Source organism: Drosophila melanogaster, chromosome 3R (assembly GCF_000001215.4).
Source record: "Drosophila melanogaster chromosome 3R".
Taxonomy (NCBI): domain Eukaryota; kingdom Metazoa; phylum Arthropoda; class Insecta; order Diptera; family Drosophilidae; genus Drosophila; species Drosophila melanogaster.
In genome coordinates, this window is record NT_033777.3 from 21,064,932 (window position 1) to 21,082,224 (window position 17,293).

General features: G+C 44.0%; 4 protein-coding genes across 9 annotated transcripts; 2 read left to right on the forward strand and 2 right to left on the reverse strand.

Moving 5' to 3' along the window:
* The first annotated feature begins 309 nt into the window (after positions 1-309).
* On the forward strand, positions 310-5,986 carry AnxB9 (Annexin B9). 6 transcript variants are annotated; one of them, NM_206530.2, is made up of 5 exons: positions 310-470; positions 2,515-2,568; positions 3,138-3,846; positions 3,907-4,088; positions 5,793-5,986. In NM_206530.2, exons 2-5 carry the CDS (start codon positions 2,539-2,541, stop codon positions 5,844-5,846), a joined length of 975 nt encoding a protein of 324 aa, NP_996252.1. In that variant the 5' UTR covers positions 310-470; positions 2,515-2,538; the 3' UTR covers positions 5,847-5,986. The 6 variants fall into 6 exon arrangements, with proteins under 6 accessions (NP_996252.1, NP_476603.1, NP_476604.1 ...); NM_057255.3 differs by having other exon boundaries at positions 310-354; NM_057256.4 differs by lacking the exon at positions 5,793-5,986 and adding an exon at positions 5,347-5,608 and having other exon boundaries at positions 310-354.
* Positions 5,626-8,388, reverse strand: r-l (rudimentary-like). Its single transcript, NM_079703.3, has 3 exons — positions 8,135-8,388; positions 7,558-8,074; positions 5,626-6,893 (listed from the first exon to the last, which is right to left on the reverse strand). Exons 1-3 carry the CDS (start codon positions 8,285-8,287, stop codon positions 6,082-6,084), a joined length of 1,482 nt encoding a protein of 493 aa, NP_524427.1. The 5' UTR covers positions 8,288-8,388; the 3' UTR covers positions 5,626-6,081.
* Positions 8,389-9,075: 687 nt separating this feature from the next.
* Positions 9,076-11,867, forward strand: dmrt93B (doublesex-Mab related 93B; the record flags this gene model as incomplete). The annotated part of the gene is made up of 3 exons (NM_079704.1): positions 9,076-9,330; positions 10,880-11,401; positions 11,667-11,867. 3 exons carry the CDS (start codon positions 9,076-9,078, stop codon positions 11,865-11,867), a joined length of 978 nt encoding a protein of 325 aa, NP_524428.1.
* A 63-nt stretch (positions 11,868-11,930) lies between these two features.
* Positions 11,931-15,995, reverse strand: HHEX (Hematopoietically expressed homeobox). Its single transcript, NM_142681.3, has 2 exons — positions 15,263-15,995; positions 11,931-12,464 (listed from the first exon to the last, which is right to left on the reverse strand). The coding sequence occupies exons 1-2, from the start codon at positions 15,750-15,752 to the stop codon at positions 11,983-11,985; spliced, it is 972 nt and encodes a 323-aa protein (NP_650938.2). The 5' UTR covers positions 15,753-15,995; the 3' UTR covers positions 11,931-11,982.
* Positions 15,996-17,293: the final 1,298 nt, after the last annotated feature.

The window sequence follows — 17,293 nt, forward strand, 5'->3', positions numbered from 1 at the left end:
TGAATATTGAAGTCAAAGGTTACATTTTGAAATTCAATGCGTAATCAGATCTTATTTTCCCAATGTCGTCATTATCACAACGGAAATATCATGAATGTCTCAACAGCTTCCAATGCCGATGATTCATCCATCTCGGAACACTTTAGATTCTACGGTGTATACTATGACGACGCAGAAGATACCAGCTTCCAGTTAGGCGCTACCACCGAATATTTCCTAGCAACAACAACCTATCGCCGGTTGGTTCATCTCTAATCGACTTCCAGCGAGAGAGCGCGAGTATAAAAGCCAAAGACGGAGCGCAAACAGCTATGGTATTTATTCACATCGCTTGCAGTTCGCATCGTCTGACTTGTACGTTGAAAATCGAATATCATTGGTAAATCAAAAGGAATTTGTAGATAAAACTCATTGTTTACTCTCGCTGTGCCAGAAATCGCAAAAAATCAAGCGGAAAATCAGTCGGAAAAGTGAGAAAAGAAAGTGTGTGCTAAACACTCAAAGATAATTTTCATTTGTGCCATTCCAAAATGGGCATTTTGTAGAATTCTAGTTGTGGGTGCGGTATCGCGAGAATTCTCCAGAATCTTGTTTCTCTATTTACTTTATATTTCAATAATAAAAGCCTCGGGTGGGAGAAAAATTCAAAACCGAAAGATGACATCATCAAACTCAAAAGCAAAAGCCCCACTCTTTTGGCGTTTTCTCTCGCGACGCGTGTGACTTTTCTCATCTCCGACGAAATCTAAGTAAACTTTTCTGTTCCTTTCTTGCTTTCCCATTTTACGTAGGAATGAGAAGCGGAATTTTTCGAAATATCTCTATCCCCCAGTGCCCTGCTTAATTTAGTAATTCAATCAACTTCAATTGCCCGACAGGCACTTCAAACTACAGTAAGCACTGTGTATGAGCGCCTGTGCCTTGCTCAGCATTACTCACCGGAATCGGATGTGGCCACATTCCACCGTCCACAAAATATAGTAGTAGTGTACTCGAGGCCGTGCAATTATAGTAGAATAGGTGTGTCATCAAGGTTTATTACTAAGTGAATTGCTCAGTGCATTTGCAAAACATTTTTGAAACATTTCGAGGTACAGTCCATCGAGGTCTCCAAAAGAAGTTGGCAAAAGCTTTTGTTTATGGAGTTTTTCACACATGGTCACGAGCTATTCCAGTTTTTACACCTATATTATAATATCTCTTTTTTAAAGTCGTGCTCAGAGCTTAAAATTGACGTCACAAATCTGGTGAATCACTGAGTGCTGTAATTTCAATGTATCATCAGTCTATTTCAAGAACAACATTACCAGATACGCTATGCTAAAGCATATCTATCAATCTTGTTTTTTCCAGACCCCAACCACTTTTTATAATGAAACAAAAGAATTGTAATTAAGGGTGTTTTCAAACACAAATGTGTTTTCTACATTGAGGTCAAACTATTACGGAGAACTCCAATCAATATTTAGAGAGTCTAACCAATTATTATTGATTACATTATTCTCAACTTGCATTATAATTTATTTAAAAAGAAATCATATATTAACTAAAGTAGTCTATAAACACTAGAATCTTGAGTTTAATTGTACGCCATACGTAAAAGAACCGGTTTCAACGTTGGCCAAAACATTTTGTTTGTTTATAGCTCGACTGCAGAGGCGTTTGTAGTTGTATCTTTTTGTTAACTTTTTTGTTTTTTTGGATGGCGTCGCCACGTCAAGTCTTTTATAATGCTTTTTTCGGCTGCCTTTTGTTGACTTTCTACTTTGGCGGCAGCATAGAAAGGCAAACATGTATTTTCAGCACTGTCGCACTGTGATTACTAATTTGGGGAAGCTATCAAAAATCTCAATCCATTTATCATTAGGTAATTTGGCCCTATTGATTTTAGGGATTATGTGGACTAGTCCCTCGAGATAGTGTTCCACTTGACAACTGAAGTGGAGTGGTAGATCTAGAACGCAAACGGGTGACGAGTCAGACATTTCCCTGAAGCTTTCTCTTGGCCACAACCAAGCCGTGCCCGATGTTTTCCAAGCCAGAACGCAATGAGCTCATCCGTTTATGAGGCCACTTCGTGTGGGTTTGGTCTGGCCTATCACGAAACTGCCGCGCCATGCCATTTGGCTATCAGACGCACCCGGTTCCAAGGTTCGTTCCTCCGCAAACTGCGTACTGAAAAGTGGAAACTTTCACTTTTCCCCGGCAGTACGTTGAACTTCGATTTGGGCACCGGTCGGCAAGGAAAACTAAAAAAAAAAACATCTCGGTAAATAAACTAGGAAAAAAAATCAATGGGTAAAAATGCTCTCAGACCAGCGCCAGGCTGGCTACGGGGCGTATGCGTAATGTGAGGCTTTTACGAGTTGATGATGTCACCAGGCAGGAATTAACCGAAGGCCGGGCTTATTGGGTCTGGGAAACATAACGTATCCAACATTGCTGGGGGTTCAGTTTTCATCACGATTTCGGCGTAGCCATTATTCATTATGATTTCTCACTTCCTACTTACAGATTTTTCACAACAAACCAATCAAAATGAGTTCCGCTGAGTACTACCCATTCAAGGTGAGTTTACAATGGATTGTACTTTATGAGTCTGGTATAAATCAATTATTTCATGCGATTAGCGCCGTTAATGTAAAAAATCAGATCAAATTAGATTCAACAGATAGATGAGAATATCTTAATATTATTTTTTCTAAAACGTGTGTTGTTGTCAAGTAAGCAAGATTTTTCTCGATGCAATCTATAAATTATTACAACGACCAGATGCTACGAAATTATCTATAATTGGGCTATTAAATTATCATCAGAGGTGTATACTAGACAATCGTTGACAAACAAGTACCGATTGGTGGGAGAAGAGAGTGATAAGAGGGTTTCAGTTATGAGTTCCTTAGATAAGAGTCACAACGAAAAAAAAAGTCAATTTAGAAAGCTAACTTTATTGCAGAGGAATTCATGCAATACTGAGATAATACATGTAGGGAATAACCACATATGTATTTGTATTTAGAACAAGTGCCACTGAGTAGTGTTGAGTCATTTCTTTGGGATTACGTGCCCTGCATTAAAATACACCCAATTCTTCTTTGTTGTTACTCATTTGCTGATTGCCTATATTCGATTTGCAGTGCACACCCACTGTCTACCCGGCGGATCCCTTCGATCCCGTCGAGGATGCGGCTATTCTGCGCAAGGCGATGAAAGGCTTCGGCACCGACGAGAAGGCCATCATCGAGATCCTGGCCAGGCGTGGCATCGTCCAGCGTTTGGAGATCGCTGAGGCGTTCAAGACCTCGTACGGCAAGGACCTGATCTCGGACCTCAAGTCCGAACTGGGCGGCAAATTCGAGGATGTTATCCTGGCTCTGATGACGCCGCTGCCCCAGTTCTATGCCCAGGAGCTGCACGACGCCATCTCGGGACTGGGAACCGACGAGGAGGCCATCATCGAGATCCTCTGCACGCTGTCCAACTACGGCATCAAGACCATTGCCCAGTTCTACGAGCAGAGCTTCGGCAAGTCCCTAGAGTCCGACCTGAAGGGCGACACCAGTGGCCACTTCAAGCGGCTGTGTGTCTCGCTCGTCCAGGGCAACCGGGATGAGAACCAGGGCGTGGACGAGGCCGCGGCCATCGCCGATGCCCAGGCTCTGCACGACGCCGGCGAGGGACAGTGGGGCACAGATGAGTCCACCTTCAACTCGATCCTGATCACCCGCTCCTACCAGCAGCTGCGCCAGATCTTCCTCGAATACGAGAATCTGTCGGGCAACGACATCGAGAAGGCCATCAAGCGGGAGTTTAGCGGCTCCGTGGAGAAGGGTTTCCTGGCCATCGGTACGTTCTTATAGCATCCTATTCTTTAGGGTCCCTTCTAACTGATGCATTGCTCTGCAGTCAAGTGCTGCAAGTCCAAGATCGACTACTTTTCGGAGCGCCTGCACGACTCAATGGCCGGCATGGGCACCAAGGACAAGACGCTGATCCGCATCATTGTCAGCCGGTCGGAGATCGATCTGGGTGACATCAAGGAGGCATTCCAGAACAAGTACGGCAAGAGCTTGGAGTCCTGGATCAAGGTAAATACCGATTTCAATTACATTCATATCTGCGTGTGCTTGCCAGAACTTTCGATTCTGCACCCTGTTCAATGTGCCACTAACTCGCATTCGATTGCACCTGCAACAAATCCCATTAATTGTGGCTCCATCAAAGTTTAATAATCGTTCATCCAAGCTGGCTTCTCCTGTTGTTGTTACTGCTCCTTTGCCCAACACTTTCTTGCCGATTTCTGAAGCCATTATCCCTTCCCGCCCGATTGCTTCATTTGTGTGCATAAAACATTAAAACTTGGCATATTCTATATTTTTAGGGCGATACATCCGGCGATTATAAGCGTGCCCTATTGGCTATTGTTGGCTTCTAAAAAGAACCCCATCCAACAATAATTTATCTCTTTCGTCTGTTCCACGCTCTAAACTATATGCAAACAGAATGTACAAACAAAATTCCGATATCAAATAGTTGACAATGTATAGTTTTTGAATTGGAACACGTTTTAACGAAGACGCAGTGCATTTAAGTCGTAGAATCAGAACCCCAGTCTCGCATCCTGTTGATTATTATAACCATTGTGACTTTTATTATTATGACTATGCACGCCACATGCACATAATTGTATCTCTATAATTACTACACCTCAGGCTACTTGCATTGCTGTGTAGGTATACTTTCAGTTTTGTTTTGAGTCTCATTTGCAAGATATTTTAACTTTTAAAAAATACGAAAATAAAAAATACGAAAAAATGAAATACAAAATTCAAATCGAGTTTCTGTTACCTTTAGCAGAGGTCTCTGCACTGCTTGTCATGTAAATAACAGCGCTACATTGGGTCGCCTAACATCAAAACATTAAACATTAAAAAGGGCGTGGATTAAACCAACTTAAAAATCGATTTAAATGGGGCTAAATGAGTATATTAGCCCTCTTTAATTGTCTATATAAACTAGATCAGCAAGTGTATAAGGTATACAAACTGTTAAATATAGTTCAATTTAGATCTAAATATACTTGCACTGCTTGCTAAAAGTACATGTCAATTACATGTAAATATAATGTACATACAATTTCAAGATGTAAAACTTTAAATGTTATGTTAAATTTGAAAGACATTCATTTGCTGATCAGGTAGATATATAGTTGATTACCCCTTGGAGGAGTAGCTTCCGGCAATTAACCAAACCATAAGCCATGTATACAAAGTAAAAGGCGTTTAATGCTCTGACCCTCTGCTCTTTTCACGCTTTTCTCTACCCGTTTAAACGAACCAACAACAGGAGGATGCCGAGACCGATATTGGATACGTCCTGGTCACTCTTACGGCTTGGTAGACGGAAGCAGCCGGAATATCCGAATATCTATGAGCAATACCCCACTGTTCAAGTAGAAAATGCCAAAAACAAAAAAACGTTGCATTTCCCCAAAAAAAAGTATAACAAAAGCGAAGAACAAATGGAGTTGGTCTATATACAGTAGTTGTGATGTGTTCTAAAAATCCAATCTACAAAACGCTTAGTATTTTCCCTCTGTGCAATAACGTCTAACGTTCAACGATTATTTAACATTTTTACGTATTTTTATTTTGTATACATGTCTTTTTTTATTGTAAATTATGGCGCATCAAAGTCGTATGCGTAGTTTGTGCTTGTATTAACTAATAAAGTTGGCTTACACTCAACGGCAAAGCTGGGTCACATTCACCATCCACTGATCTCCTTTCCAGGACGACCTCTCCGGAGACTACAGCTACGTCTTGCAGTGCCTGGCCTCCTACTAAGGATTTCCTCGTTGGATCGATTGTTAACCATTCTATTTGTTGTAACTCTTACTTTAAGGCAAGCATCGTTTGCCAACTGTTTTGCGGAAGATTCATAGCCTATGTTCAATTCATAAATGCACTGTAAAATCGCGGTAAATAATTGGAAGATTTTTTCACTTATCTAGGGTAACCGAAACCAAGGGGGAATGGGTATTGGGGAATATTCGTTAAGGGGGAATGCTGTTTGGGTTTTCTACTTGGCAACTCGATCCTGGTAGGCTGCCCACAGGCGGTCGCGGTACGTCTGAGCCGCCTGCTTCGGGCTGCTGGCCTTCAGAATGCCCCTGCCCACCACTCCGATGTCGGCACCCCGCTCCTTGACCACATGCTCCGGACTCTGGTACTGCTGGCCCAATTGGTCCACGCCCTCGTCTATCTTCACACCGGGCGTCAGTTGCAGAAGTCCGGGGAAGGCAAAGGCATCGGAGGATTGGCATACCACACCGGCAACGAAATCTACATCGGCTCCCTCGGTTGCGATCTTGTTGCTGTTCTCCTTGTACTTGGCGTCGATCAGGTTGCCGCTGGCAGACATCTCCGCCAGCAGGAAGACGCCGCGTTCCTTGCCGGCTCCTCCTTCGCCAAGGCCCGCCTTCAGACCCTGCAGAATACTACGTCCAGGTAAGGTGTGGGCCGTGACCAGATCTGCCCAACTGGAAATCTTATAGATGCCCTTGCCGTACTGCAGGGACACCGTGTTGCCGATGTCTGCAAACTTGCGATCCTCCATCAGCAGGAAATTGTGCCGCTGGGCCAGAGCTTGCAGGTCAGCGATGAATTTATCACTGAAATCCTCCACAATGTCTACGTGCGTCTTCAGCAGGCAAATGTACGGACCGCACTTGTCGGCCACGTCCAGGATCTCATCGGCGTGTGTCAGGTCGGCGGCCAAGCAGAGGTTCGTCTGTTTGCTGGCTATCAGGTTGAAGAGGCGCTTGGCCACCGCGCTCTTAGCCAGATTGGCGCGATTCTCGTAGGTCAGTTTAGTGCGCTGCAAGTCGTTGGCTGCGGGGAAAGTGATGGTGATTAGTTAACACTTCAATTTTGAAACGTGCACGTAGACCTATCTTATCGCCTCTTCTTATCGCTATATGGTTGTTTTGTACCTATGCCAATTTTCTTCAATAGCTTCACACTTTGGCGATCCCAAAGTACATAACTCTTTTCAACTGGGAATCAATTTTGGCTATTGTTTATACAGTATCTTAAGAGTATATACAAAAGTTACTCCCCAAAGGCAAAGACGATGATTATGATGAGATTAGAATACTGTGACTTTACAGGTGGAAACAAAAAGCAAACCGGTTCCCATACATCTCATCAAAGCGCCATAAACGAAATGTGATTATTTATAGAAGATGGGCTTGATTGAAGGAGCAGGCTGGCTCTCGAGTGGGCTGATAAGCGTGGTGGCATAATTGAGTGCGGACCGGACACTGCCCTGAATCAGAATCACGTGCCGCATTCCCGGGAATGATCCGGTCCGATAGTGGAATCCAGATCGGCCTACCGCCGTTTATGGCGGTTGTATAACTTTATAGTAGCGCGACTGGAGCGCTCCCTAATTGAATTTGTTCGAGGCCATGTGCTGGCCGAGTGTCATGTACTTATTATCTATCTATGCATCTATCTATCTGGCAGATATCACGGGGATCTGGAGCATACGCACCTCTGACAACGTCGCCCTTATCGCCGCCGACGAAGGTACCATCGCTGTTGATTTGCACGGCGGCGATGTACTTGGCCACCGCCTCCACTGTGGACTTCTCGATGCGCCCGGCCTCGTGAAGTGTGTTCAGCAGAAAGGAGAGCGTGAAGAGCGAGTGCATCCGCACGCCGTGCTTGGCGATGTTGGCCACTCCGCCCTGCTCACGGTCTACGACGACCACGGCGTCGGTGACCACAATGCCCTCGCCTTGCAGATCCCGCACCGTGTCCAGGATGCTGGAGCCGGAGGTGACCACGTCCTCGACAATCAGACAGGTGTCGCCAGCATTGAAGATGCCCTCGACCAGCTTCTTGGTGCCGTACGCCTTGGCCTCCTTGCGCCGCACCAGCATGGGAGTTCCCTGCTGCACGGACACAATGGTGGCCAGCGGGAGCGCCGTGTAGGGAACACCGCACACGTGTTTGGCGCTCAGCTGCTTGTCCTTGATGTGTTCCACCAGCAGGTCGGATACGGTTTGCTGCGGGAAGACCAAGTTAGCTACTGCCATTGACATGGAGCACTAATCCCAAATACTGACCATCACATCCGGATAACTGACGATCACTCGGAGGTCGAAGTAGACCGGCGAATTTATGCCCACTTTCATCTTGAAGTCGCCGAACTTGAAGGCATTGATCTCGAAGAGCTTCAGGGCCAGGGCCCGCATTTTGTCGGAGTTCTGGGCAACCATGCTGGCAATTCTAAATCTCGATCTTAATTCTTCACACACGTGCTAGCTAGGCTCCAATAAGAACCGTCCAATTGGGAGTCTACGCTTTTTAAACATGCTGCCAGTGTGCACGTATCTGCTGTGACATTGGGGCACATTTCGAACACCCTAATTAAGGTACAAGTTCTGGTTGCGCCGCCTGGGTGGTTAACTTCGCTATGCCGCCAAACTTATCGAAGTTCAAATTATTATAAATGTCGTAGATTTTATCAACATTGGCTTCGAATTAATAAACGTTTATTATTAGTTATAGGGTAACAAAGTAGCATAAGTGTTAAGGTTTTGAAATAAACTATTTTGCATGTGAAATATTTCCCAAATTCATAAAATATATAACCTTTAGTTTCTGAGAAGTCTTAAGAAATTTCAAGGAAATGAATGGATGGATTATATACAATATTTTGTCCGCTGCATTGCTGTATTGTTCACTACTTAGCATTTGTAATCTGAAAGCTTTGGCTCCGCCCACAAACCCTTGACTGCAACTTCAAGGGGAGGAGTCTAGTCATTTTGCAACCACCAATGACAGTCCTGTAAGCTCATATTGCAAAATGAAAGCCAAAGCGCCTGCGTAAGTCAACAAAGTTTGCGCCATTCATTGAAACAATTCCAGATCCTTTGGCGCGTGTTTCCAAAATTTAGTTTCTTTTCGCTGGTCTCCAAATAAGTCGCAAATTTGTGCTCCAAAAGCGGCAACTTCTTAGTCGAAAAATCGGTTTTCTCTCAATCCATTTCTCGCCTGCGTTGCGATGGCCAGTTCAAGTGGTGAACCTGCTGATGAAGTGGCTAATAAGCGTCCTCGTCTTGTGGCTAATCCCAAGGCCACCAAAATAGTTGAACCCACACCGGCCAAGGTCACCAATCGGGTGCCCAAGTGCGCCCGCTGCCGGAACCATGGGATCATTTCAGAGCTGCGGGGTCACAAGAAGCTCTGCACCTACAAGAACTGCAAGTGCGCCAAGTGTGTCCTGATCTTTGAGAGGCAGCGGATCATGGCCGCTCAGGTAAGTTAGGATTTATATGCACGATGACAAGCAATCCTTTCTGCTTAATTGGCAATCATTGACATTACTATCCTCATTTTATGATTACTGCCCACTTGCTAACTTTAATGTCATCTATCCTGGATGGTAAAATCGCTATCCCAAAAATAGCTTTTTAAAAATTCGGTGCATTCGAATACAGAAAATTGCCTGGTTAGATCCATCCATAGACATCCAAACCATCCAGACCAGATATATTGCTCTAACATTCGGAGACTTTATTCCCAGTCCTTTAGAAAATTTCTTCTTGTAAAAACATATTCCCTTTATTAGCATTTACTTAAAATGACATATCAAATATTCTCAAAAGCCAAAAGTTTTCTAAAATAACTTCAGGATATTAATGTATAAATGTATAAGCATAAACGTAATTGTGTTTCATGTTGTATTGTTCGCAATGGATTCCGTGATCGATTTTTACTAGGTATAACTTTGAAACCCAATTTAAGCCTTTCGATTATAATTTAACTTGATTAATGTCACTGTTATATTTATAATTTACTAACCTGGGACGACAAACAAAAACACCTATTAGCAAGGGGAGCTTAAATTAACAATAGCACCGAAAACTCCGACATTTTCTTATATCGTGTTTTGTGACTTTGAATAACATTTTGGAAACATTAATTATTTTGGATTTCTGCGAAAATTGTTTTTTACAAATGATGTAAAAGAACTGTTAATAGGAAATACCTTTCCAACATATAGCACGTTTAACTTAAGTCGTTCAAAAATGGTGTGCGCGGAATATATAGCTGATCCAAACATCTTAGGAGACTTTCAATAACACGGTTTATTATAGTAGCAAATGCAATAGAATATAGATTATTATGTCCATATATTATATTGGAATGCAGATTATATTCCAGCCTGCCGTCGCTGTAATTCCAACACACAAGTTCAGAATCAACTCAATTCAAGAATAATTCAACAATTCAACATAGAAGGTGGATAGTTTTCCCAGCTATTTGTATCTGGCACATAATATGTAAGCCACCCCATCCGGATTCAATCAATCTGTGTAACTGAATTCAATTGCCAGCTTTCTTGGAAAAATAGTTAGCAATGCCATTTATATTGTGTTTAGATTAAGCGCTGGCCAAGTTCTCAATTCGAAACACAAATAGCCGATGGACACACCCCACTCCAGTGCCAAGTCAAACAGCCAATGAAACGGAATACGGGGAACAACTCCAAGCAGAACAAGGACAACCAGTCCTCCCCTTTAGACGATGACGATGATGGTGATGATGGAAAGTTGTCAAGGCGTAGGAACAAATCGACCAAAATATCCGCTTACCGAAACTGTTTGCACAAGTGTGTCTACGTCTCGCATTTCATTAGATCGCTGTGGATGAGCTAGGATGTGCTAGGATGTACTAGGATGTGCTAGGATGTGGGTGATACCCCAAGGAATTGCTGTGGCCTTTGTTTGCGGTTAAGTCAAACAGCAGCAAACGGACCAAGATGTTCACTTGTCGCATATTAATTTCCATTTGTGGGCTTTCAGGTTGCCCTGAAGCGCCAGCAGGCGGTGGAGGATGCGATTGCCATGCGGCTGGTGGCCAACAAGACGGGTCGTTCCATCGATGCACTGCCGCCAGGCAACATCTTCGGTCTGACCGTCACGCAGCCTAGTTCGCCGCGTGCCAAGCGGGAGGATGATCAGGTGGAGAAGACCATTTCGGAGGTGGAGCAGCAGCATTTGAAGCAGAGGGAGGAGGAGTACAGCGAATCGCCGGCGGTGGCGCAGGATCTCAGTGCTCCCCGAAGAGATAACGTCTCCCAAACGGCCATTGACATGCTTGCCCAGCTCTTTCCGCAGCGTAAGCGATCTGTCCTGGAGTTGGTCCTCAAGCGCTGCGATCTCGATCTGATTCGGGCCATTGAGAATGTCTCGCCCACTGGCAAGTCCTCGCCAGTGGATGTCACCAGCAACCAGTTGCCCAGCCAGGAGCCGGGCATGTTGACCACTATGCCACAGCCCGCGCCGCCCAGGAGCAGCGCCTTTAGGCCCGTGATAACAGATCAGGTAAGCGACCTAACTGCATAGTGCAAATTGTATAAAGTACCTTTTAGTTATAAGTGTACTTAAGTGAATATACCGGTTATTTCTATAGTATTATATTCTATAGTATACAGCAAATCTGTAACAGGTGTTTTGTGTTTTTACTTAAGTTCAACGGTCTGTATTTCCGCTTCCAGAATTCAATCAAGTCACGATTTGCGTGGTCCATGGAAGTAGGAAGTACCTAATGAAATATTTATTTAAGTACATACAAAATCTTACCTTTCAGTACCAGAGCAAATCGGTGGTGGAGCTAAAGCCGCCGGTCTTTGGAGGCAGTGCATCAGCGGCGGCGGCAGCGGCCATTTGTGCGTACCCCAAGTGGTTTGTGCCGCTATCCTTTCCGGTGACCATGGGTCACCTCTCCAATCTGGCGCCAAGATGCACCTTGCCCAATTGCGCCTGCTTGGACAGCTACCAGTTCCACTAGGAGACCACCCATCTAGTACTTACTAACTCGCATAACTATAGTTCTAATAAAATAAATTTATTTATCCTAACTACAAGCTAAACTAACTTATGAGTCAATGGGCCATCCTCTAGCTTCACTTGGGCGTCTCATCCGCCTCGCCTTCGTCTTCGTCGTCGTCCTCATCGTCCTCGGACAGATACATCCGATCCTCCTCGTCGCTTTGTTGGCCACACCTGCTTCCGCTGCCAAGATTCAACACGGGAACACTGCTGCTCGAGGCGCTGGAGGGTGATCCCACGGCAGCGCCTGCTATGGGTCCTTGGGCGGATGCACTGCGCTTGCTGAGATTGGCTCGTCGCCACTTGGCGCGCCGGTTCTGAAACCAGGTCTTCACCTGGCGGTCGGTCAGCTTGAGTTGGAGGGCCAGATGACGCCGTTCCTCCGGCGACAGGTACTTGGAGCTGGCGAAGCGAGCCTCGAGATTTTTGGTCTGCTGGGAGGTGAATCTGATCTGGCCGCCTTTTCGCTTCACGCCGAAGTTCGACATGTAGAAGCTGGCCGCCGGATAGGCATTGCAGTAGAGGGCGGCTGCAGCGGAGGCAGGATTGGGGAATCCTATGGATTAAAAAGGAAGACAGTTTGTTTTAGATTACAATTGCTGAAGAGGTTACAGAACTAACTTATTGTTAACACTTCACTTTGTGAACAAGGGTTTCCTATATCAGATGAGAAATATTTAAACTAAATATTTCATTGTTAATACGATCTTAATTAAAGAACTAATGACATTATAGACCCACTTCAGAGTTTATCAAAAGCTGCCATGAAAAAGTCGAGGACAATCGATTTCTTTGAATAACGATTTTGAACCATCTGCCCGATATAAAGTGGCGCAATCATTGGATTGTGATTGGTGGCTCCATTGGCCCGGTTTTCCCTATCTCCGCCCACCCGCTCTTATCAAAGTAATCGGACACAACAATTGCGAGTGGTACAAGTGTATGGGTGTTGTATCAGTATCGGAGAATATGTCAACGCCCACTTGTAACTGGATGACGACTTGCGAATGGTGGCCATTGCGAAATGGATCGACTGTACGCCGAGATTTCGTAGCAATTGGGCGAAATCAATTGGCACCCGAACGGCAATCCGATTGCGAACCTATCTGCACCTATGTACATACACCTATGTGATAAGGAAGGTGGCCTCTTTTTTTTTTTTTAGTTAAGGTAACGGAAATTCGCACTTGGCGCATATTTGGAGTGTGCTCCATCGCTGAACTAAGCTGATATTTGGGGACCCAGTTACCTCATTGGTGAGGCGATCTGGCCAAGAACCCTTGGAAATGGCCAAATGCCATTAAATAAATAACATCCGATTGCAGATGCCATAATTTAAATCGTTACAAATAGACTTATTCATGTTTATTTTTATTAAGTGGCGTATTCGGGAGTGATAAGGCCGCAGAGCACCCTTATCTTCTTCCCAGCGGCATTTAATCGCTGAAAATTGGATTTGTTATTATTTTATAATGTGCGTGTCCGATTGAAGGAATAATATCATATCAGGTACTTGTCGCCAACACCACCACACCCGCCTCCGCCCCTAACCATTTGCCCCTTGTCCAGGTGGAACGAGTGTCGGGAACGGACGGGCTTATCGTAATCAAATGGCAATCGTGGCTATAAGATGATGGACAGCGCCTATTAATCGCCTCTAATAGCATTTTTGTTTAGATAAGCCAAACAAATCGGAAATCGGGATAGCAGTACAGTTGAAGTGCCCTATACACGACGATACTCCTATCTGCATTGTGTGATCAGTATGGCATAGAGCAAGCTAATCAATACTCCTTTTTTTTTTTTGAGGCGTAGTATGATCCTAACTCAGTTGGACTCATCATAGATATATCCTCAAGACGGGCATATTGGGAACAGAAAGGTGCACTTAGATATTCCATTCCACTATAATGTTGTATTGATTCCTTCCTATTTCACTACAATTATATCGAAAGATACTGCCTGTGATAATTGTGTGTTATCCAAAGGTTTAAATGAGTATGATTTCTCACAGTCCGTCTAATTCGCAGCAGCTCGATTTTCCCAAATCAACAGCTCAATGCCTTTCAATGAAAACTAACTGTCACTTAAATATCCATAGATATAGTTTCTGCTGTCTCTCACCTGAATTTCAAATATTTGTCACTTCTGATAAGCCACCGAAATATTTTCCGATCTGAATGGGGCATTTGTACTGCGAGGGGATGGAATTCGGGACTTTGACTTTATCAGCATTGCTAGGGCTAATCTACCGTTACACCACCGCCCAGAAAACCAACCGGGAAATGCAGTTTTTGGGGCGGGGAAAATGTGATTTCGAGTGGCATTGGCGCCAACACTTGACTTTGACAAATACCCAACTGCACCACAACACACACACATTAATCATGTTTATGGCCCATTTTGTGTGGGATCCCCATTGTAATATTCGGTGGTCCGGGCACTTCGGACTTAGGCTAGCTTAGATATTTGGTATTTAAATGGGGATTTCAGGCAACACCTTTCCCATGGCGATCAATTTCCATGTGTCAACTTGATGAGCGAGATTAAGGTGTCAGCATGGGTAGGTTCAATGACTTGAACTTGGTAGTGTCGAATCAATCCTAGTCTTTGCTAAAAACTGTGAGAAAGTCTAATAGAAACTATGGTTCCAAGCTTCATGAATAAGAATTTAAGAATAGGGATTTAACATATCATACTCTGAGAATGCTTCTGCCTTTATCTGCATTTTAGTGTTTAATTGATAATTGTAGCGCTTATTCATTCATATTCAGGTGACTCATTTCCGGTCATTTGATAGTATGATGAAATATGCTAATGAGGTCAAACGACTAAATTGTTGATAGACATCATTGGGCTAATAGATTTCTCAAAACCGCATTAATTAATATATTAGTCAATTATTTTATGAGCTTGTCAATAACTTGACCTAAGGGTTTCAACTGCGTTTGCATGTATGTATACAGCTCGAATAATTGAATAATTTTGATCTTATTCTAGAATTTTTTTTAATAAAGAAATGCTGTATTGTCTTCATTCATAATGTCGAATAAATATACTATACTTCTTGGCCTTATAACTGCTTTACAATCTTTTGAATTTGCTGAGATTAGATTGCATATAATTTAATATTTCATTTCTATACCTTTTCTATAGCTCTGTGGAAATACCATAACTTTATAATAAATTTGTAATGTCTTCTCCTCATGCACCCTTATTTTAGTGAATGATTTATCATAAATTACCACAAAAATTAAGCAATTATCTTGAAAATGAATCTTTATCTTTTAGGACATTCAACACCCAACTAAAATACATGTTAACCCCACTAAGTAGGTATTCTGAAGTACTCACCTTCGCAGTCCATGGTAAATGGACTGTATTGATCACAATAGGCTGTTGGCTGAACAGCGGCTGCGGCGGCAACAGCGGCCGCCTGGAAGTGGGGCATGAAGAGCGAGGGATTCTTCTGGAGCTGCAGCACCTGCTGGTAGAAGAGCGAGGCGGGATCCGGGTAGATGGGATTGAAGCGCAGCGAAGTGGGAGCCAGGACAGCACTGGAGTCCATACTCTTCATGGCATACTGGGCGGCAGCTGCCTCGCGGGATAGATCGTAGATGTTGGTGGCGGACGATGGAGAGGGTGTAGGCGCCGCGGAGGATGATCCAGTGGCCAAGGATGCCTTGGGCATGGCCAGTGCGTGTGGAGTAGCTATGCCTGCTGTTACCGCCACGGGACTTTGAGAGGAGCCTCTGCGCGATTGAGATCGATGCGAGGAGCTCTTCTGCTCCAAGATATTCTCAATGGAGAAGGCGGCCTTGCTGGACTTGGTGGCGATATCCATATTGGTGGATTCTGAGAGCGGTAGTAACGAACTGTAGATACCGATTGATTGGGTCCGGAGCGATCGAAGCGACTGCGTCGGCCGCAGGCGATGAACTAATGGCCACCAGCTGTAGGAGCCGTCGCAGAGCCCATGGGCGCTATAAATTGTACCAAATCTGATTTCACAGAATATAATAGATTGTACCTATAATGTTGTGCTAATGGGTAGATATCAATATTAACAATAATAGAGCGGTATGTAGATATGCCGCGCATGGGAGATAGTGCCGAGCTACCGGCCATCGATTGATAAGCGAGTGGTGGTTGGTTAGGCGCTCCACTGCCTCGATGGCACTCCACTCCACTCCACTCGATTCCTATTCCCAATACCCAATACCCATATTCCAATTTCCAATTGCAGGCGGCGACAGCTCGACATCGGTACGCGGTTGGACACCCAATCGGCGATCGTTGTATAAATCACAGTCCCTGCTCGCCCGCTTATTGAGCTGCCAACCCATCGAACCCACCACCCAACCACCCAACCACCCTCCCCCAGAACGCCTCCCACTCGGCGGGTCGGTGCGTTTGATCGAGTAATTGTTAATCACCCCTTATCGGTATCGTTACCTGGTTTCAGCTCTCAGCTACTGTTTGGCTATTTTACTCTGTTGATTGTTGTTGTAAACAAATTAAAATTGCCCCAAAAGGCACCCCCCACCCTACCCCCTACCAACACCATCAGAGAGCCATCGCTTTGATTGAGTAATCGAGTTTGTGTTATGATTTCGGCCATGGTGCCGTCCCTCTCTGCTCTTTGGGAACAATATATGCGTCTGTATACCTGGGGCATGGATAGGTGTTTCGGGGTGTCTTATCAGTTGTACTCGGGCTCCTCGTAAAGCCTCTCAGATGATGGATTACTTTTGATTTCGGCTTGGGCCGGGTGATAAAATGGAAAACGCACAGCCCATAAATGCCTTTAATTGTTGTTATTGTTACTGATAGATACCCCTTTGATGTTGTTTTTCAGGTCGCCCCAGAAATTGGTACCTTCGAGATAAGTTTTGGGCCTCGACGAGTTTCGGGAACAATGAAAATCTTTAGTTTCCGCTGGTGGAAAGGATGTTATCATGTCTTCGGTTCACACGATGAGTAGAAAGTAAAGAGTTAAAAGTTCTTCAAGTTTTGTGATTTTGCTAAATGGTGACTACTTTAAATTGGCAGGAGTTCAATCGAAACTGTATGACTTCACTACATATGACAATGACTCAAATTCATGTGATATTTGGCAATAAACCTATTTCTTTTGATATGATTCGCTGAAAAGTGATTTAATGAATTGCAAATAGAATTTTCGGGGGTTCTTCGTTGAAAAGGGGCAGTAAACTACAGTCAATCGATTGGTGATTAAAATTTTATGACATCAAAATTTTAAAAATAACTCTTTGAACATCATACATATATTATATTTTATGTTTCTGTTCGCATAATAATTGATATACCTTAATGGAAAGCACCTTGACTGAAAAAGAGATTAAAACATTTAGGAAACTAATT

Bases quoted from the DNA above. Each gene is read 5' to 3' on its own strand.
- r-l (NM_079703.3), bottom strand. From the start codon at position 8,287: ATGGTTGCCCAGAACTCCGACAAAATGCGGGCCCTGGCCCTGAAGCTC. The intron at 8,075-8,134 runs GTCAGTATTTGG...GTCTTCCCGCAG, and splicing joins TCAGTTATCCGGATGTGATG to CAAACCGTATCCGACCTGCT. The intron at 6,894-7,557 runs GTGCGTATGCTC...CTTTCCCCGCAG, and splicing joins TAAGGGCGACGTTGTCAGAG to CCAACGACTTGCAGCGCACT.
- AnxB9 (NM_206530.2), top strand. From the start codon at position 2,539: ATGAGTTCCGCTGAGTACTACCCATTCAAG. The intron at 2,569-3,137 runs GTGAGTTTACAA...TTCGATTTGCAG, and splicing joins CTGAGTACTACCCATTCAAG to TGCACACCCACTGTCTACCC. The intron at 4,089-5,792 runs GTAAATACCGAT...TCTCCTTTCCAG, and splicing joins GCTTGGAGTCCTGGATCAAG to GACGACCTCTCCGGAGACTA.
- HHEX (NM_142681.3), bottom strand. From the start codon at position 15,752: ATGGATATCGCCACCAAGTCCAGCAAGGCCGCCTTCTCCATTGAGAAT. The intron at 12,465-15,262 runs GTGAGTACTTCA...TTTAATCCATAG, and splicing joins ATTTACCATGGACTGCGAAG to GATTCCCCAATCCTGCCTCC.